General features: G+C 40.6%; 1 protein-coding gene across 3 annotated transcripts in view; it reads right to left on the bottom strand.

Annotated features, from left to right (window-relative positions):
- Glut1 (Glucose transporter 1) overlaps window positions 1-20,788 on the bottom strand; it is a 73,908-nt gene that overhangs the window by 11,445 nt on the left and 41,675 nt on the right. For 2 of the 3 annotated variants that reach the window (XM_075688601.1, XM_075688620.1), the window contains exons 11-14: window positions 20,378-20,590; window positions 18,881-18,956; window positions 17,375-17,502; window positions 13,532-13,751 (exon numbers count right to left, since the gene is read on the bottom strand). In XM_075688601.1, the coding sequence (XP_075544716.1) occupies window positions 13,532-13,751; window positions 17,375-17,502; window positions 18,881-18,956; window positions 20,378-20,590 (637 nt within the window). Of the gene's footprint in view, window positions 1-8,029; window positions 8,624-13,531; window positions 13,752-17,374; window positions 17,503-18,880; window positions 18,957-20,377; window positions 20,591-20,788 lie in introns of those variants that run through there. The other variant, XM_075688611.1, reaches the window with a different exon arrangement.

Genomic DNA, 20,788 nt, shown 5'->3' with positions numbered 1-20,788 from the left:
CCCTGAATGAGCCAGAACTTTGTTTTATGTCAAGACAGGCTGACACCATGTTGCCCGATGCTGTCGCTCTCTAGTAAGCATGTTGAAAAAAAAATGACAATCCAGTTTGAATAGTAAGGAATAATATCTATTTTATTTAAAAATAAAACATAATGGGAGGTGTTAGTAAAATTAACAGTGAAAGAAATGGTAAGACCCATCCCAAATTAGTCGAAGATTTTCAAATACGAATGAAAAGAAGATGCATACATAAGTAAATATTTTTGAATATGAGCTATTTCTATCAATTGATAGCAAGCTCATCGGTATGAGGCCTGAACTTTGTCACAACTAAGATTCTCTCACCTGGGAAGTCAACCTCAACTGTACTGACATACTCTCAGCCCGAACACATCTCACTGTTGGGTTTCACTGCTTTAAAGAGTATATTTTGGTTTGGATGAGGGACACCTGCATCTCGGCGTCAGCCAGCAGTTTATTTTTTGAGCTCAAGCTCCTTCAAAGAGGCGACGACACGCTTCCTTTCCCATTAATTCCTCAGTGCGCCGGTCCTTTCTGTTCTCATTCTCCTTCTACCACGCGTTCACCCCATGGATCATTGGGAACATCGTCTTGGCCAGTTGTACAGTCAACGTCCGATTTTTCGGACTCCCTTGGGGCCGCAAAAACATCCGAAAAATCGGGCAGTCCGAAAAAAATGAATGCATGTCTTTAACTGCCCTTAAGGGCTAGAATTGCCACAGGCACGTCTGAAAAAGCTCTTAAGGCCTGCCAGTACACTTATTAGGCATATCGGTGCTCGTTCTGCGATAGGAGACGGGGTTGCACGCGTGTATAATTAAGGAATACATACTGTGTCCCGTGACAATTGCCCCTTCCCACGCTTGTTATACTTCACCGCAAAACACTACTGCACTGAGGCGACGCTAACTTTTGAAGACTGGCATTACGCAACGCGCTGTGCTCTGCGAGCACATCGCAGGATTACGAAGGCAGAGTCGGTGCCATTGCTGACAGCGGCGAATCCTTTCAATAACAATCACGGCACCGCACTGTAAGAAGCATAATAGCGAACGTAGAAGCAGCTAGGCCTAACGTTGCCGCGGTGGTGGCTACGGCTGCCAGCGGATCTGCGTGCGATTGTGCCGGTTCGAGGCGGCGAGATAATCAAAATGGCGGCGGTGGTGGCTTTGATTAATTACATTTCAGACCTGCAGTCAGGGTAATATACATTGACTGTATGGAGTACGCGGTGGTGCCGCAAAGCCGTGCGAATTATTGGGCATGTCCGAAAAATCGGGCGTCTGGGCAATCGGTCGTTAACTATTCTGGCAATACTTCGTACCGATGACATGGCGTCAATGACGATTCGTTGCCATTCCTCTGTTACTGGAGCCAACATTAACACGAATTTCGTTTCCTTTTAATAATGTTACAGCTAATTTTTCCTGATAGCACAAATTCCCTGATTATTTCCAGACTATTCAAATTCCCCGAGAATTCCGTTTTCCCGGTTAGTAGACAGCCTGGATTCTTGTCTTTCTCTATTATTTTTGCGCTTCGTCATTGGCTAGCCCGGCCACTCGACGCGACAGATGGCACTGAATTAGCACAAACATTTAGCGTACTCTTAGACGGCTTCACGCGCCTTTCTTCCACAGCACCTTAGCTTCTTCCCAATCTAAGATCGATTTGCAGTCATTAAAGGGCCCCTGAAACGGTTCGGATAAATTTTTTTGTAGACGCGTAGGGTACAGCTTAAGTAGAAGATTCGCACCACAATTTAAGTGAAGCGTTACGTATTAATTGAGCTACACGCGATTACAAGTTACCCTCCTCCCTAGCCATGCTTTTCCTCCTCAACGTGTTCGCCGAGCCACGGGGCTAAGCTCCGCCTTCACTGGTTCTGCGTCACGATGCGACGTCATATCATCCACTTCCGGTTGTTTTGGAGCCCGCCCCCGCCCGCGCGAAACGTCTCCGCTAGCGGCTTGGCCGTCAACCCCAAGCGAGAGCTATCGAAGCAGCGTGCGTTGCGAGCATTTTGTTGTAGCGCCGAACTTGTCTGGTATTCCGGTAATCACACACTAGCAGAAAGTTTCGACGGAACGGTGAAGGCATAAACTCAAGCTGATGAAGGAACTTTAGCGTAGACGTACGTGAGCTGCCTTATCGGTCTCCAGGGTTCAGCCACTCGTTGGCACAGAGCTTAACCAGCCAAAGAAAGAGCTAATATTGCTCTAACCAAGTTTAAAACATTTTAAACATTTACAAAAACAATGTGTTAGCGATTACACTCCTGTGAAACATTTTCACCAGCAGCAAAGAAGAATACATTTTGTTACTGCTACTGTGTGTGGTTGAGCTCTATGCCACCAGGTGGCTGCACCGTGCAGACCATTCACATTTGCGCTGCTGTTCATCCTCTGAAACGACACGCAAGGGGACACGGCCAGGCCCTGTACCCTTGCGCTTGCGTTTACCCTAATACCGGACTCGCGAAACGCTATTGCGATAGTAATCTTCCAGTGTAAAGTGACAGCCGCAATCGCGCAAATCCTGGCGCCCATCGAATAGCGGCTGTCCAGTGCGTTGCAGCTAGTCCGCTCGTCTACTGGCTTGCAGAAGGACACTATATCGCAGCTTGACATATTGCCAGTCGCTACGTTTGCAGTCCACAACGCAACAAAATCGAATCATAGCGCTCGCGAAAAGACAGACCGACACTGGCTGCGGAGCTATCGTCAAAGACGGAGCACGTTGTAACACAAGCAGACGACACTTGCTGTGTGCCAGAAGTGCTTAAGTGTACTGAAAAATCGTTCTTGTGCATTCTTTTTATGTTACTTTCTTTTTATAAAAACAAATTAACTAACATTCCAAACTGTTACAAACATAATTTGTTTAACATAAAGTTGGAAAAATTATTGATCACGTGCCCTGGTCAGCCAATCGCGGATAGCTCGCCCCACTGAAGTCATATGGGCGATTTCCGTCATATGGGTAGGGGTGGCCTAAATTTCCGCCGAGCAGTGTGCTGCGATCGGCAGCGATGTGCATTTTTAAAACCTTATAATAAATTACACGCTTTACGCGGAGCACTTAAATGCGTCAATGATCAGAAGGACCTACTCTAACGATTCAGTATGTTTGTAGAAAATCGTCAAAATCGTTTCAGGGTCCCTTTACGATTGCAATCATTAAGACTGACACCTAGCTGTTGCTCATGCTTTTCAGCTCGCCGTATGGGCCTTCATGATTTTCGCTGTAGAGTAACCATGTAGTTACACTATAGGTACACTAACGCACCGCGCCGGAGATTTTGGCATCGGATGACTCAGCTCGACCGATGGCGGCGCTGCAATCGGCTCCAATGTGACGTCAACAGGATTTGCCATGTTGGGTTAAACTCCGGGTAGAATCTAAACATTTTCATTCATTTGATTCCGCTATGAATATGTGCACGCGTAGCACGACACTCTCAAATTAGCAACTGGGCACCTAGTTCAAACATGGAAGTTAGGCCTTCACTTGCCCCGAAAAAAAAAAAAAAAATCTAGAAAACTTCTGCAAATGGAGCTGAAAGGCATGTAGACATTTTTGTATATTATGACATCTTGAATAAACATTAATGGCAAGACGTTTTTGAGAACGTTTTCAAAACGTCCAAATCGAAGAGCACATTAAGAAGTGTTTAACCATGAATACTTTCTTGCATACTGTATTTCTAAGTTTCTAAAATTTGTAAGAATATTTAGTAAGGCTAATTTGGTTTCTAAACGTCTGCATTGCCGAATCGAGGCAATTTAGCCTGCGCCTAGCAATATATATATATATATATATATATATATATATATATATATATAACATGTACTTACTCTACATTTCCTATAATAGATGAGCTCTTATGCCATTCTTCCTTTACATATATGCATACAGACTGCTCATTTGCTGACACTCTTTGCAACGTATATGTGCCTGAGCAGAATACACTGGAGGACTGAAGCTCATATTGTTTTACGTGATGTGTAGCACAAGAATTAAGAATTGTTCCGCTAATATCTACATTTCAAGCAAACAATGTAAATGTAAGTTGACTTAGTGTTTCTCTTAACTGTAAACCTAAAGTAGAAAAAAAAAACTTACTGGAACATGGAAAATTAAGTGACCAATACAGTGAACGCCGAACGATGAAACACAGCTGCAGTCTCAAAATGAATGCCATCAGATTCATGTGGAATTTACGAACAAGGTCTAATTTATTTTGTTTTTTAAGGTGGCTATTCCTCCGGGCTGTTTTCTGCTTCTCCGCTAACAGATGCTCTGTACAGAACAAACTACAACACGAAAGCACGTATCAAAGCGGTCGTGCATCGTAATACTGCATATTGAATGCAATAGTGCATGCGACGATACAAAAGGGCCATTGATTTGTTTTTTCTGCTTTAAATGTGTTCTGTAGCAAGGAAGTTGGGAATAGCAATGAACTTGCTGCCACAGCTGTTTTTGTTTCTCCCAGCATGGTGGAAGTTGCGACGCTTCGCCAGGAATGTCAATGCTCTGCACGGTGCCACTTCAGCATGCTGAAGTGCTTTCGTACATGGTGAGTAACGATACGCAACAGCAGAGCTTGTACCATAGAAGAGCGGCACCTCTTCACATCCATGACCACATAGGGTGACAAGAAATATAATTATCTGAAGAATGTTTTTGACGTTCACAATTGCGCATTTACTCATCATCGATGTGAGGCGATCAATCTTCTCGTTTGCTTTGGCAGTGTTTTCATGTTAGCAGTGATTAGCTACTTTGTTTTTCTTGAAGAGCTATTTCAGAACATTAGCGCAAAGGTGACGATTCATTACACTTTGTCTGGCACAGGCATAGGTCTACACAGTACGAAACCCGTCTAGTTTGATTGCTCACTGGAGCATGAATCTTCATTACGCCAGCCTTCCAGGCATGTTAATGCTATTCATTCATTCCAATTCAGCGCAAACGAATATGAAACAGCCTTGCACAGCACGACATCAGGTTCTCTATGCATCTGCAGAACAGTGAAAATTATAATACATGAAAGGAACATTGTAATGCTCACACTGCACATGAACAATTTTATAGGCCGCCGCTCAGTGAAGCTCCATGTATTACAAATGGGTCGTGCGAATAGCAGTTTCCGAGACCGAATCGAATACAAATTGGATAGTGCCAGAAGTGAATTGAGTCGGATATTGAATTTTTTTTTAATAGTTTGTGAATAATGGAGATTTCTCACTATTAATTTCAAACAACATTAACATCCTAGTATTCACAACCACAGAAAGTTTGTCATTACAGTGCACATTATAAAGCATGCTTTACTAAAGCACAAAGGGAGCACTAGAGGCAACTGTAAGCAGATTGTTCATAATCTCAGGCTTGCTGGTGAATATGCAATAATGCAGTTTCAGTTTGTAAGGGTAAACTGGTGGACAAAATATCCGAGTATATCGTCATGAGCAAACATAGTGCCGTTTACAGCAACGCAAGAGTAAAAATAAAGTACTTTCATTCTAGCTCAAATTGTTGAAGCAGATGGTGCCACTATTGTATAAAGTACGCTGAAGTGAAACATGTTCTAATTAAAATCCGATGAGAGGACACAGATGCGGCATCTATTAATAGTACTAAACAATACCCACTGCTGAATGCTGGGTCTAAATAACATCTTATTGTGAGCGATTAGCCAGAAAAGTCTGGCTGATTGAGTGATGCAGCATGCTCCAATACATTATGTCCACCATGGATTCGATAAAAAGTACCGCATTTTTCCTTCAATTTCCTGCTTTCTTGTGTACAGGCGACGACGCAATGTGAAAAGTATTCGAAAAATATTTGTATTTCCAAATAGTGACCATTCAATTTGAGAACCCGATCTGACAATGTTCGATTCCTTGTTCAAAAGTTTCGATTATTTGCACACCCCTAACTATAAACAAATTTGAGGTTGTCCTCATGGTCATTAAAAATTTCCTGCAGGTTGTCACGGTTTCTTCTTTCCTTGTTAGACATACTTTAATAAAACAAAACTGCATATTCATGCGGTCACAAGCCACTTTGAACGGCCAAATTTTAATGTGGTCTGGGCTGGGGCAATAAATTCCCCTTCAAAACAAGATGCGCCACCCTAATCACTACCCCAATTGCTACAGAGAGGTAATTAACTTAACAGTAAATAATATGGACAACCAGTTTCTGCTCGTTTTCCCACACAGTTTTATCATTTTCAGCCATATTCAATAAGGCGTACGAAATTATTCCTTATAAAAGATGTTTTTTCATGAAATGAGAAGGATGTATTTAAAGAATAAAAAAAGTCGCAGTTTCGCTTTCAAGGCGAAGCATCGATTGCGATAGCAAATTAGTAGAGAGCTATACGAAGTATAGCACTTTTATCAGCTGTATAAACTTGGAAACATTCACTTACTAACAGAACTAACAAGCACGGTGTCAGCGGACACAAGCAAACATGAACACATCACACTTGATGAGCGCGGACACGCTGTCAAAGCGCTGGTGTGAGCGAAGCGACCTTCGTGCCGCCTATCACTTCAACGCAAGAGCTGCTAGAACACAGTGCGCACAAAGGCGTGAGCCATCTGCAGATCCCTTTTACGACACACGCAACCGCGCAAGGCCCTGCAAAGTATGCACTTGTTGGCGGAGTCGAAGCTGCACCCCCCCTCCCTCCCTCCCGCGCTGCCTCCTCGCTTTCCTCCGTATATGGCGCACGAGATTGAGTCGCGATAGTCAGTTCCCCTTGCGCCCGGTCGAGAAATGCGCAGTTGCTGCCTGAGCACAGTGCCTGCCTCCCGTCCCCTCATGACCTTTGGCGCGACAGAAGACAGTGCATTTGTTCTCCGCACTCTCTTTCGAGCGCGCCAGATTGAGCCACGATCATCGGCTTCCCTTGCATATTTTCCCTCGCACATAAAGCATACAACGCATGGCGACGGTGTTATCACCCTTGGACTTTATGCGGAACATCACGGAAATGGCAAAAATGCAGCTGGAGTGTCCATATAATTGCTATCACATTAATGAATGATTTGGATGAAATCTTTCACCTGTGAGCTATTTCGAACAAACCATGTTACTTTTTCAGACTTGTTTTTGGAAAGCTATCCACTTGTTTGCTTGAATACATCTGCTCGAACAGCTGTCACTTGTCTCGCTTAATTTTTACAACCCACTGAAGTTTTCTTTTGGACTGTCGGAAAACGGCACTGTTTTAAACAACATCAGAGTGCTTCGTGCACATGAATGCACATAAGCTAGTCATTCTGCCTGAAGAAAAAAAAGAAAAAGCAGCAGGGCTGCTTCCGACTGCACTTCCACTCTGAACTGGGCTCTCGAATGGCATGTGCCACGAAGATAAATCCAGTGGGACATCAAGTGCACTGTTAAAGAGTGGCCCACACTTTCCATTAAGCAGCAAGACAAGGGAGAACTTGGTTCATACACGAGAGCAGTGGCAGTTGTCTATCACCACTTGCATGTTTATGCAGCACACTGTTTGTTGGAAATGTAAAAATTATTCTGTGCAGGTCACTTACTGTCATTTATACTGCACTTTTGTTCCTAATATATCTCGTGACACAGATTGTGTGAAGTATCATGCAGAATTCCCCCTTACAAGACTCCATTCTTTATTGCATGCTTGCTTTAATTATCAATTCAGTCATTCAAGGGAATCTGCAGCACACACACTAGCAATTATAATGTGTTATTCATTTCCAATAAACAATCAATTTCACATTTTGCTATAAATCAGTTTTTCTTTCTCCACAACTGATGAGAATTGCACACATTCCCAACCAAACAGTGAAAGCCAAATTTAACATAGGGCTCATATGTATTTCCCAAGATCACTCATCTTTTCACACACAATTCATAGGATATATGAAATATCATACAAACCACATTATAATGAAGGTGCGTGGAACACAAAAATAGCTTTGTTATAACCAATATGCATTATAAACATATATCTGTTACAATGTAATACTGGTGGGACAACTTTATTTTCTTTGTTATATCAAGGTTCAACAGTACAATCATCATATGCAAGAAGTCACATTACTTTAGAAATACATAAGAAAGTAAACTCAAAGTTCACCAGTACAAATTGAATAGGCTACTACAGCTATTCTGATTTTTCCACAAAAGATAGGTGGTTACCCTTTAAACTGGCACTTGCATAAATATCAAGTGAGATAAAGATGTTGAAAGTGTTGCTCCCCTCGAATGATATGTAAAAAAAGAGACTATTGTAAGAGTAACAAATAACAATATCGCACTATGTGTAAACCTGAGCTTGCTGTAATGCAAAAAAAAATACTTCACTTCAATGACGATCTACATGCATAGCCTAGTACACGAGTTTATAGCAGAAACCAGCATAGCATTTTCAAAGCCGATTTCTTTCATCACGCAATTGCCCATGTGTAAACTATGCACGCATAAACTAATACATGCTGTTTGAAAAGATGTAAAAACACTGGTTTTCGAAGGCACTTGTTTCTGGAAGACAAGTGAATGTCAACACCAGTGCTGCCAGCAAATCATGCGCTGAATGTTCCGTCTGTGAATAAAAAACACAAAAGCACCTCAGAGAGAAAGGAAACAAAGTGCACAAACCAAACATTGTTTATTTCATAAAACCAAAAAAGGAATAAAATTCAAATTGTGTCCTCTGTGTAGGAACAGAAACAAAAAAAGAAAAAGGTTAAAATGTGCCCTTCCTGCAAACAAAACATGAATCCATGCATATAATCAACAAAACATTTTTTCACTTATGCTTGATGGCAAGTCACCTAGTCCAAACTTTTTACAACAGAGCAAAATGAACACTGCAGGTTATGTTCACGGCTTTAACTGGAGGTTGCTGTCACGAAAGGGTAGACCAAAAGATGCTTGTTACTCACAAAAAGTTTTAAATACCGAGACACAGCAAGGCATTAAGAGCAATTTAAGAAAGACAAAAGAAAAAAAAAATGGTGCAACACTAGTGCTTTATTACCTACGATGCACTGTCATTACTATAAGCATATGGTAATAACGTCAGTGCCAAATTCCTAGAATGTACAGGTGTTGACATCAGGCATAGCTAATCTATGATGTACAGTGAACGAGCGATTTTACAGAAATGCCCGACAATTTCAGACGCTGAAACCCTTTATAATCTGATTTGACCGCAGGTCACTAATCTGACCAGTGACCGCAGGTCCGAAGTGGCATTAATCGAAGCCATCACCGCCACTACCGCTTCACTGCCAGGTTTAGCTGCTTTGACATTCGCTAGCGAGCTTCCCGCTGTTTGGTGCTGCGTTTTTCATTGAAGGAATTTGCCACTGTCAGCAATGGAACTGACTCCATCTTTGTCATCCTTGCCGATGGCTTCGAAGCACGGAAAGCACAGCAAGGATAAAGCGTTGCACAGCGCTGGTTTCCGAAAGTTGGTGAAAGTCCCAATACAGTGGTGTTATGTGGTGTAGCATACCAAGATTGGAAAGCGGCTGCACCACTGTCAGTCCCTAATTATACACGCATGCACCCGCCGTCTCCTGTTACGTTACGAGCACCTATACACCTAATATGTGTACTGGCAGGCGTTCAGAGCTATTTTAGACATGCCTGTGGCGATTTATTTATTTATTTATTTATTTACCCTCAGGGCCTTTCGGCATTAGAGAGGGGAGTGGGTTATACAACAAATAAGAAGGAAATAAATCATGAGCTTATACACAATATTTGCTAATTATACAATGTTAGCTGAAAGTATGATAAATGCAGTAATAGAACATGACATATAAAAGTAACATTAAACAAGAAAAAGGAAAACACCAAGAGCAGATCGTACAAATGTTTGCTATTGTACATTGTTATCTAGAGCTTTTCGGAGGCAGTAAAACACATGCATTCATTTTTTGAGACTGCCCAATTTTTCTGATGTTTTCGTGGCCCCTAGGGTGTCCAAAAAATTGGATATTGACTGTAAACCATTCAATGTAGTGTGGAAAATGTAAGCTATATCGCTGAAATGTTGTTCATACATATAAGCAGGTCTTTTTTTTTTCCTTAACTGTATGCATTAATAAATTAGGAAATACTCATTACAAGTATTTTTTCCCCATTCTTTTTCCAGTTTCCCATAAACGGACTACAGAAAACACAGTTAGGTATTCCCTAAATATTCCAAGGGCGCTCATTTAACAGCTGAAGCTTCAATACGGGCTGGACTCTATAAAAACAAAACTAAATGTCCATCTTCAAGATATGGAACCCAAAAAATATATATTATTTTTTCAGAATAATGTTTGCCAGAGCTCATTGGTTGCACATAGCATAAATGGTTAAAAACATAACGTACTGACACAGACCGAAATCGTTGACGACACACAGCTTGCGCTGTCGTCCCTTTTCAGTCCACGTCAGTATCTTCTGCTGAAAAGCATTTGTGCTATATTTTTTTGTTAGCCCATCCAGATTCAGCCTGAGAATTTAATATGCACAATATTCAAATATAGTCCACTTGCATCAATTTGGTGTTCATTTGACATCATATTTACTGTGATTGGAGGAAGGTCAACTGTATTTCCTTGTAACCAAATATACAAAATTAAAATACTTATAGACTGCATGGTAAACTGTGTTGGCCTTGAATATGACAATCACTTACTTCTATATCATAAAGGGGCCTTGTGAAACTTTTCTAACTAATCACAGCATGGCCTCACTATTAAAGTAAGTCGTCCCAGAAATCTCATGCTGCAAACATTTTTTGAATCCTTCAACTATAAGTGGAGTTATCGAATCGATACCCGGTTTTCTCTCTTTTCGCCTCCATTAGCGTGCTGGAAGCTACACCATGAAGCCAAGAAGGGAAAGCCCCGGCTAAAAGCTAAGTGTTGTGGTGGTAAAAATCTTCGTCTGCAGCACCCTATGGTGGCTGCGGTATACTACGTTATGCAACATGTCGTTGTGTGTCTTTTTGAGATCACACAGACATACATATTTCATTCATTGAACTCAAAATTATCAATTATGTATTAGTGAGAATATTCTCGCCATCACGAGATTGGCCAATAGCTTCAGCAATAGCCAAAAGAGCCAATAGCCAAGTCGGCTAACTGCTTTCCATCAGTTTTCGATGACAACATTGCGGATACAAGAGCAAGCACCTGTTGACTGCTTTTGACACGAGATTGTAAATTTCCTGCTGCATGCAGTGAAAATAATATTTGGCTCACATATTCACAGGAGCCTCGCAAACAGATCGGCAACATTTTTTTACTATGGTTAAAAAGTGTTTCATGGCTCTTCTAAGACATTATGAAAAAGTCTTAGATCACCCCTCCCCTGCCAGCCCATACATAAAATTAAACCATTCTTCCACTACAATTAAAATGCCCACGAAAAGATCTTTTATCATAACACAAAAGAGCTCGGGTGGAACGCAACCAACTATGCTGTGAAAGTCTCTGGTGCTTCATTACCTAGGGTGCACTCTTATTATTCTAAGCAAGCGGTACACTAAGCACTAATTGAATAACATGAGTACATAATTATTGATCAAAATATATATATCATTTCTTTATTAGTTTCTCTTATCATACATAGTTTCAATACTGTGAGACAACAAAAAACTTGATCACAAAATATGAGCCTCTTTTCATGAGTCAATATAAGCATGCAGAAAAAAAAAAAAAGAGTATCATCGCAAAAATCAAAATATGTGAAAAATATCACAAGCCACACAATATTACATGTGTTACTTTCACAACAAAAACATTTGCATCATGCAGCATTATAAAAAATAAAACTGATCTTTAGCAGTGTGTTTAATGGGGCTGGTTGGTTCATCTTAGAATAAAAACAGGCACAGCACAACACAGCGCAACTCTTTATTCGCTCATCCTGTGTTTTGTTGTTCCTGTTTTTATTCTGAAACTGATCTGTTGGTGAAGGTGAACAAACTTACATTTTTGCAATCTGAGAATAATTAAACAAATAAATGAACAAACAAAAAACCTTTGGCATACTTAATAAAGGATAAATAAAATCAATTGTATAAATCATGTTCACCAACCTAACAAGACAGATTGAAGACATGGTTAATATTGCATGCCCATTTATCATGCTGGATATGAAACCAAAAATTTTTACAAAATTCATGGTCTGCTATGTTATGGTCGCGCCTGTGTTTAACATTTCAAATTCAAAAAGACACCACAAATTCATTAGACACATGCTTGTATAGCTTTGTCCAAAAGAATCAGATCCATTACTGGCCTCATACTTCCAAATGCTACGTAAAGTATTAGCTTTTTTTTTTCACTCAGCATATACTATGCAGTATGCTTTCTTATTTTTTCATGCTTTAGATGAGCTAAGAATTTCAAGCTTTATGCCCCAGTAATCATGCCAATAAGTAAGTTGCTTCCAAGATAAGCAAATAAACATTCAAGTCAGGTAGGTCTGATTTAAAACTGATTTAGCAATACATTGTCACAGTAGTACCTCCTTACTACTTCAGATCACTAAAATTTTACATGAACTCAAAACTGCACTTCACTAAGCTGTACTAGGATAAATCAATGTGAAAACAAATTTCAACAGAAATGCACTGATATGTGCATATCTTTCTATTCAAGCAGCTGATCTATACATACTAGCTAAAAGTAACAGTTATGAAACATGCTCACAGGTTCCAGTGATGTGCTTCTCTTATTCAATTGGAAGGATGATTACATATACAGTCAGCAAGGCTTCAGCAATTTTTATCATAAGTGTTAAGCACACTACACCTCAACACACACCATAAATGAGCCCATAATCATTTGTTTCCCACAGGCCATTGGTCTTAGCTCCTTTCTAAGACAGGTCAAAAGTGATACACATCAGCTTCAAAGTTTCTACTAGCATTCATTTTGAACAATATCTTGCTTAAACAATACTTTGCCTGGGCTTGCAAACATTACAGTACCTTGCTTAAACAATGCCTGGCAAACAATACCTTGCTGAAACAGCCCTTGCTTAAGTTATGTCTATTTTTTCCTCCAAGATAAAATTTACAAAAACCTCAAAAACTTTCCATACTTTCCTGACAACAAAGAACTCTACAAATACCTCATGAACAAATATACCTCCATGCTGTAAAGTACAAGTCACAGTGCTTGCCGTTGATACTTAGTGATACTAAAAGTACACAAAAAGCTCTCAAAATGATTTCCAGTTGTGTCTACTCCCCCTTAGATTGTGCTGCATGCAAGTATACCCTGGCGTGAAAAATCAGCAACGGCAATGTTAAAGAAGCTTGAAACAATTGTAAAAGAAACCGAGAGAAACAGAGAAGAGAAAAATTATTCTAGACCACCTTCAAAGCTTGCCATGCAATCAATCACTCTTCGTGAAGAAATAGATTTTCTTCTCGTGGGGGGCAACATGAAGGGTAACACTATCGCTGGCATTCACTACAACTAAAACTTACATGTCTCTGGCTTTTCTTCATACACTGCATCCTGGCCAGGTGCCAGAGAGTTGCGTCGTGTGCCCATCCCATTGATGCTGACTACATCATCCCTCCTGAAAAGGGCAGAGATTTCCTCAAAAGTTCTGTTCTTCGTCTCTGGAACTTTTTTGTATGTGAATGTCCAGAAGAAGCCCAACAGCACAGTAAATGGCAGGAAAGTGTAGTTTCCAAGAGCTGCCTGCAGACCAAACAAAAGCAGTACGACTCACATCAGCAACACTGCACCAAACAAGCTATAATGCAAAGTGATTTTAAGGTCTTACAAGATGTACAGAGAATCTTTAAATTGAGGCTAACAGCTACATGGTACTACACAGAGTGCACAGTTGATCATTAGTTGAACATTAGTGAAGCAGACAGCTAATTAAAAGTTTATACTGCATAGCAAGAGACACAGAAGAGTAACAGTAAAATAGCATAAACTGCAGGACCTATGGCTTTTTCATGTGCGTGCATGTATGTGTGTGTGTGTGTGTGTGCACGGGCGTGCATGCATGCATGCTTGCAAACAGCAACTGTGCTTTGTATACCTGGCACAGGAACTCGGCAGAGTTATACTGCTGCTGTCGTGAACATGCAAACAGCTGCATCCAAAAACTCGAGGGTTCCACATTATCTCTGACTCACTTAAAATGTATGTTTAAACAACACGCATTGTGCGTTACATTGCATGGTGCTTTAATTAATGCTTTCTTAATGTTTTGTTCATATTGCAATTGTAGTTTCGTGTAGAATGTCTGAAACCATTGTTACTTATTTGCTTTGTATTTTCCAAATCCTCTGTATTTGGTTACTAATATTGTATACTACCGTATTTACTTGCATAATGATCGCACTTTTTATTTCAGAAAGAATTGACGCAAATTAGAGGTGCGATCATTACGCGGGGTATATCTTCCACAAAATAATTTTATTTTTAAATTCCACATTTGCTGCAAGATGAAAACAGGTCAACAAACAGGTGGCTACTGCTGTAACAGTGCAGGACATCAAAACAAGAATGGTGGCCGAGAGAGCAAGCTGAACACACTGAATGAGATTTTTTTTTTGCGCTTTTTTTTATGCAGCCTTGTAATGGTCTATAGTTTTCCTATTTTTCTTCTTATTTACGAACCTGTTGAAATTTCATCGGATGTTGTGTGCTCCAATTTGTTTACACTGTTCTTTAAAGGTTTTTCCTTTTCCACTTTATAATTTGTTTTGACCATGTGCTTAATCACTTGCAGGGGATTATTGCAGAGTGGAACGTGCTTCCACAATTTTGTCTAATACCGAAACTTGCTCAGGCACTCCCCTTGACCATGCGCGATATCAACTTTACATGCTGCATAATTTCCTTGCATCACATCAGCAGCGCATGCTTCGCAAATGTTTTGTTGTATTGTTTGCTTATGCCGTTTGCAATTTGATCTATTATTTATTATGTGTTGATATTTGTTCTCACTGTTCTTACTCACCCTTAAATGGAAGTGCCTTCTTTTTGTCTCGTATAGGTTTTGAACGAGCTTGGGTTTGATATTTTTTTACTCTCTGCTATAACAAATCAGACACCTGTACCTCATATTGGTCATTAATGCGGAAGCATTATATGGCTTATGAGGCAGAAGATCGGCGTTGTCTTGACTCCGATGGTCAAAAAAGTTATGCGAGTCAATCGAGGCAGTTGATTATGTCAATTAGGGCAATTGTAATTAAAGCAGAGTAAGTTATGGCAGAGGCAGAGTGAATTAAGGCAGGTTTAATTAGGCTAGAGTTGATTAAGGCACTCAAGCACACGACCACTGGTGGGAGTCAAACCCACAACTTCTGGTGTTAATTAGGGTGGATTTAATTAAGGTTGAGGTAGTTAAGGCACTCAAACCCACAACCTTTGTTGGGAGTCGAACCCTCGACCTTTGGTAGGAGTCCAACCCACAACCTTTGGTGTTAATTAGGGCGAGGTTAAATTAAGATGAGTGGAAGAGCATAGGCATCGCATGGTGGTCGCAATGCTTTCGCATTCATTTAGGTAGGGATAACTAAGTGCCCCTTGAATTTTATTCTTTCACTTTTAACCACTGTGGCCTTGGCTGCCAAAGGGCAGAAGTATTGCATTAATAAATAAATTCAGTGCTCAACCTATTCCGGGCTGCGCAACCGCTTTGTGTTCTGAGTCGTACCCCTACTCCACAGGCATGCTTCATACAGATCAGCAAAAAAAAGTCTCCGTGAACGAATAACACTTTACGCAGCTAGAACCTCGAATCACACCCGTAACAAATACTGCTCTAATGTGGCATAATTACACGGCGGCAGAAAATCATTAAAAAGAAAAAGAGGCATGGCATGCTGAACGCACGTGCGTGCTTCGCCAACACGCGGCTGGGCAGCCGAGCACCATGCCGTAGCATGAGGACTGCTCGCAGTGCCACGGCCCCCGTCATTCGGTTACAGTCCTTGCTCCCATTGGTGGATGGCAGGCTAGCCAATATTCTAGGGACCATAGCGTAGCATTCGACAGATGGTAAGCACGATCATCATCAGCTAGACTTGGCACACGACATATCACTGCGGCAAGTTCGGGGCACAATCTTTACACAGGAAAGAAAAAAAAAATCAAATTTTGATGACAAAATTCAGGGGTGCGATCATTATGTGAAAGCGATCATTACGCAATTAAATACGGTAGCTTTGTATATATATTGTATACTGGCATACACTGCTTGAAATTTATGTACCATAACATTTTTTTCGGGGTTAGTTTCTTTCGGCACTAATACTTTATGATGTTATCATTACAGCACTTAATCTTTGCCCACTAAATTCTTTCTTTGTTTTCTTGCTTTACTTCTGTATACTCATATCACCAATATACTGTCACCATTCCCTGTTCCACAGGATGCTAACATGAATCCATTATTAACAGGAGGTACCCCTTGCAAATTTCACTTTGAAGCCTCGTGAATTATTAAGACTACCTACGCATGTTATTATACACAACAGTAAAATAATAAACTTCAACTTCACCAAGTGATTATGATTGCCACAGCCTGGTCCTGGTGTGAATGTTATATTCGCAAGAACAACTTGGCAGAGAAGAACATGCACATTGTTCCTAATATTTTATCAATTCATGATAATAAATAGAGTCATAAAAACTTAACTGCTGAAAAGAGCAGTCAGCAGTGTTGACGAGACAATGTCTATGCTATTACATAGATGCCTCTCCTTTGAAGGGGTAGCGTCACATTTACTGACTGGGAGCATAGTCGCACTAATACTATGTACGATTCCACCGAATTATACCTACATTGAAACAATGACCAGTAAGTGCTGACATTGCTGCAAAAATGTCCTCCTCGTAATGGGAACAGCATGCTTTTAGCACAACGGTGGTGATTCCAAAATGTTTTGCAGGTTTATCGTGCTGAGAACATGATCCTAAGTGCTATGAGCTACCGGACAAAGCCCTCTCATAATGAGTGCTTAAAATTACAATGTTGCAGGCATATGTTCCTATGCAGCAAGGTTTCATGTTTCATACATACCAAACAATATTGCCTGTAAACACTTATAAAGTAGTTTTTCTCATATGTATATGCTTAGTCATTAATGATGTGTCACACAAGTTCCACTCCACTTGCAAAACATAACTTCCAGCACTTGATCAAGTTAAAACTTGAATCCTGCTGCTGAATAAACCACAAACACATTTCATTTTGCCTAAGACTTATTCAGTGACAGTGGTAGTCAAGTAAAAACTCAGGACACAAAGCACTGATAAAAAGTCCACTAAATGCTATTGCACTTAAAAACACAAACCTGCATTGGGGGGAAAATGAGGCTCACGATGAAGTTGGCTGACCAGTTAATGAGGACACCTATGCTCATGGCGGCTGGCCGAGGCCCCTGGGAGAACAGCTCGGCCATGAGCATCCAGGGAATTGTTCCTGTTTAGGTGGCAATGAAAAGTGCTCAAGTGGAAGCTGACAGACTTAGAAACAGACTTTCATTCAATTCTAGCATTTTTTCAGATGGCAGCTAACACGTGGTGTCAAGCTGCTGAACACATTCTTGAACAAAATAGCCAATCAATTACATAAGTAAATGGTCAAAAATTATATGCACTATCACCATGTGTGTGCTTTGTGTAGCAACAAGTGTGAAAAGGCTTTCCAAGCATGTCTTTTGCAGACACAGAACTTTGCACACCTGATACAGTGAGCTTAAAATTGTCATTTTTATCATCATTGCACCAAACTATGTAAGCTCATAAATTTTGCTCGCATGATGCCCTTGACATTTCACACAAGTAATATTTTGTTTCCATTCACCCATAAAAAACAGGGAAAAAAAAGTGCACAGCATGCGTAATTAAACTCGGGTTGCATTGCGATAGAGATGGGAAACAAAATATTAAGCCATAAAACACACATTGACAATGATGCAACTGTGCTACTACAGCCTCTACAGCATTGCAACTTAACTCAGAAATTGAGTGCAGTTAACTTAACAACTGACATTTATTAATTGCTATAAATATGTGGATAATATGAATTACAAGGTTTTAAAACCCCAAGTAAAGCAGACAGTGGCAATGTTTCCAGGATACTTTCATTCCAAATGTTTTCCTATTTATTATTGGAGACACTTTTCAGCCACAAGTGCTTTTTATAAAATTGACATCAATACCAAATACTGGTAGCTCTCATTCTGGGTCCAAAAACCACTGTCCCACACATGCCATGGGTATTAGTCTTGTACATTGGAAAAGAAAAAAAAACAAAACAATACGGCCATGCATATTGCACTGTGAACAATACTAATTGGTCATCACCAATGGCTACAATGGTGACAATGAAAGCTGCAATATAAGACACTACAACAGCTGTCAATATAAATAAAGCTGCATTCTGTACAAGCTTGTATTTCGGTAAAAGTGTCAGTGTCTGCAGCATACAGATTTCTACAGCATAGGAGCATGTTTCCGTAATTATTGTAGCAAAATATCATACTAATTTTTGCTAAGTTTTTACATAAAGCAACAAGTTGATGAAGAATATCATTTTAACACTACACTGCATTAACTTGTGATGGCCCGACTGCTAGTATCGCTCTTTTTTGCGTTTTCATTTTGTGTTGCTATAAACATCACTTCAAGATTCTGCTGCCTTTCTAAATTAATTCCTTCTGTTATAACCCTAAAGACCCCAACTCTTTAATTCTATAACTTTAGTGTTTATTGGCAAGGCGCTGAGCAATTTTAATACATAGTACTACCCACATTATACATGGCATCATTCATAAAGTAAATTTAAGACGACTCACCTGGACCAATTGCAAAAAAGACTACAAAGCACAAAGTGCTCACTACGCTCATATAAGTGATCCAATGGTACAAGAACTGCAAAAGAGAATAGAACAAATAATCTTCAGGATATGTTGCATAGAAAAAAAGTCATAAAAATAAATGAAAGTGCAGCTAGCACATCCACATGAGTAGACAAAACAGGCTCCTTCAACGAAAAGCTGTTCACTGTACGTTGAACATACAATGAGAATACAAATGAACACAGTTCACAAATGTACCCCATCTGCATAAAACACAGGGGCCATACAAACAATACGAAGGGATCACAGGAAGACAGAGGCTTGAAATAATTACCTACAGTAGGTTAACAAGGGCAGTCTTAGTACAGAGGCAATGTTTTGACAAGGCTTGTCTTCATAAAAGCCTCACATTTGCTATATAACAAAAATGAGCACCCGTGTCGACTTGCTGAAACATTAGCTCCGGGCTGATGCTTCTCTCATTCACTCACTGTTGATCAACACATGGCCCATGACACATAAGCCAGAAACAGCTTCGAAACAATGCGGCATTAGTAATACATATTTTCCATAACAGTTTTACACACAATGCAAGTAAGCATTTTACTACGACAGAAGGGCATGAAAGTTAGTTTACTACATTTATCTGTCCATTTGTCTTTTCTGTTACACTGTCCTCCTCATTCCACTGCAGTCATTGTAGTTACTGTGCCATTGCTGCCACACCACCTCCCCACCCCAAGCTTACTCCTCACCACGTGACAAAGAAAAATAAAACAGTCCATTACCCCAACTGGGCATTGAACCTATGCCACTGATGCAGTTGGGTGCTGAATGCACTAACCACTGAGCTTTCACATGACTTCCATGCTTGGCACTTTGTTCAGGGTTTTGTGCATGTCACAGACTAAGAGTCATGGTGTCTGTGTCTGTATTTTGGGGCCAACAGCAGGCAATACGCTCAGACAGCAGAGCTGGTGCGTAATCCAGCAGTCATTCACAAGCATGGCTTTCAGCACAACAGCCACTTCCAGTGTTCATTTCAGAAAAACAGCCCTTCACCATGTCAGATGTCCATCAATGAAGTGTTGTCATCATGCTGTTGTGCCGTTGTCATCATTATTGTAAGTCTTCATGCAGCCACTGTTGTTGTGCCATGGTCATTACTGTTATGTCACAATCATTGTCATACCATCGTTGTCATAGCCATCACATCATCATGTGATCTTCACTGAATATAGTTGGGGGACATCTTTCCCAAGGATTGCAGAAGTTTTGGACAAAGGCTTGCAGAAGGCTGGGGATGTAACTGCTGTTGCAGTAAATGAGTTCAGAGCCAAATGAATTGCTAAAGTATGCCGATATTTTACATGCAAATACAGGCAACAACAGCAGAGTTCTACGTAAGGCTCACAATGGAGGCGCTGGCACATTCGCACCGACTAGAACAAGGTACACACGTTCCAGTTCTGCTATCGGATGCTGTAGTCTTACCTTCACCAGCAGGGAGATAGTGATGAAGATGCTGAAGATGAACATGCCTCCCAGGCCATACAAGTGCAGTGTACGTCGTCCCGCTCGGTCCATCAGCGGGATGGAAACTAGTGTCATGGCCACCATGACAACTCCGACTCCTATGGTGGCAAACTTGGCAGTGCTCGGCGGCAGGCCAGCCGCCTCAAACAGTCGCACAGAGTAGTAGAACACCTGAGGAGAATGAAGTGATTTCAACTACTGCTCTCACGCAAGCAGTGCAAACCCAAGGACACAACTCAGCAGACGTTTGAGTTCTTCCATGGAAAGAGGAACCTTCCACCAAAATGAGCCGGTTACACCGTGATGCACAACGTGGTTGTGTAGGCATTGAATATATACTTCAACTATATTGCTGCTGATAGTGTGAAA

This window comes from Dermacentor variabilis, chromosome 1 (genome assembly GCF_050947875.1).
Source record: "Dermacentor variabilis isolate Ectoservices chromosome 1, ASM5094787v1, whole genome shotgun sequence".
NCBI lineage: Eukaryota > Metazoa > Arthropoda > Arachnida > Ixodida > Ixodidae > Dermacentor > Dermacentor variabilis.
This window is presented reverse-complemented; position numbering and strand designations above follow the sequence as displayed.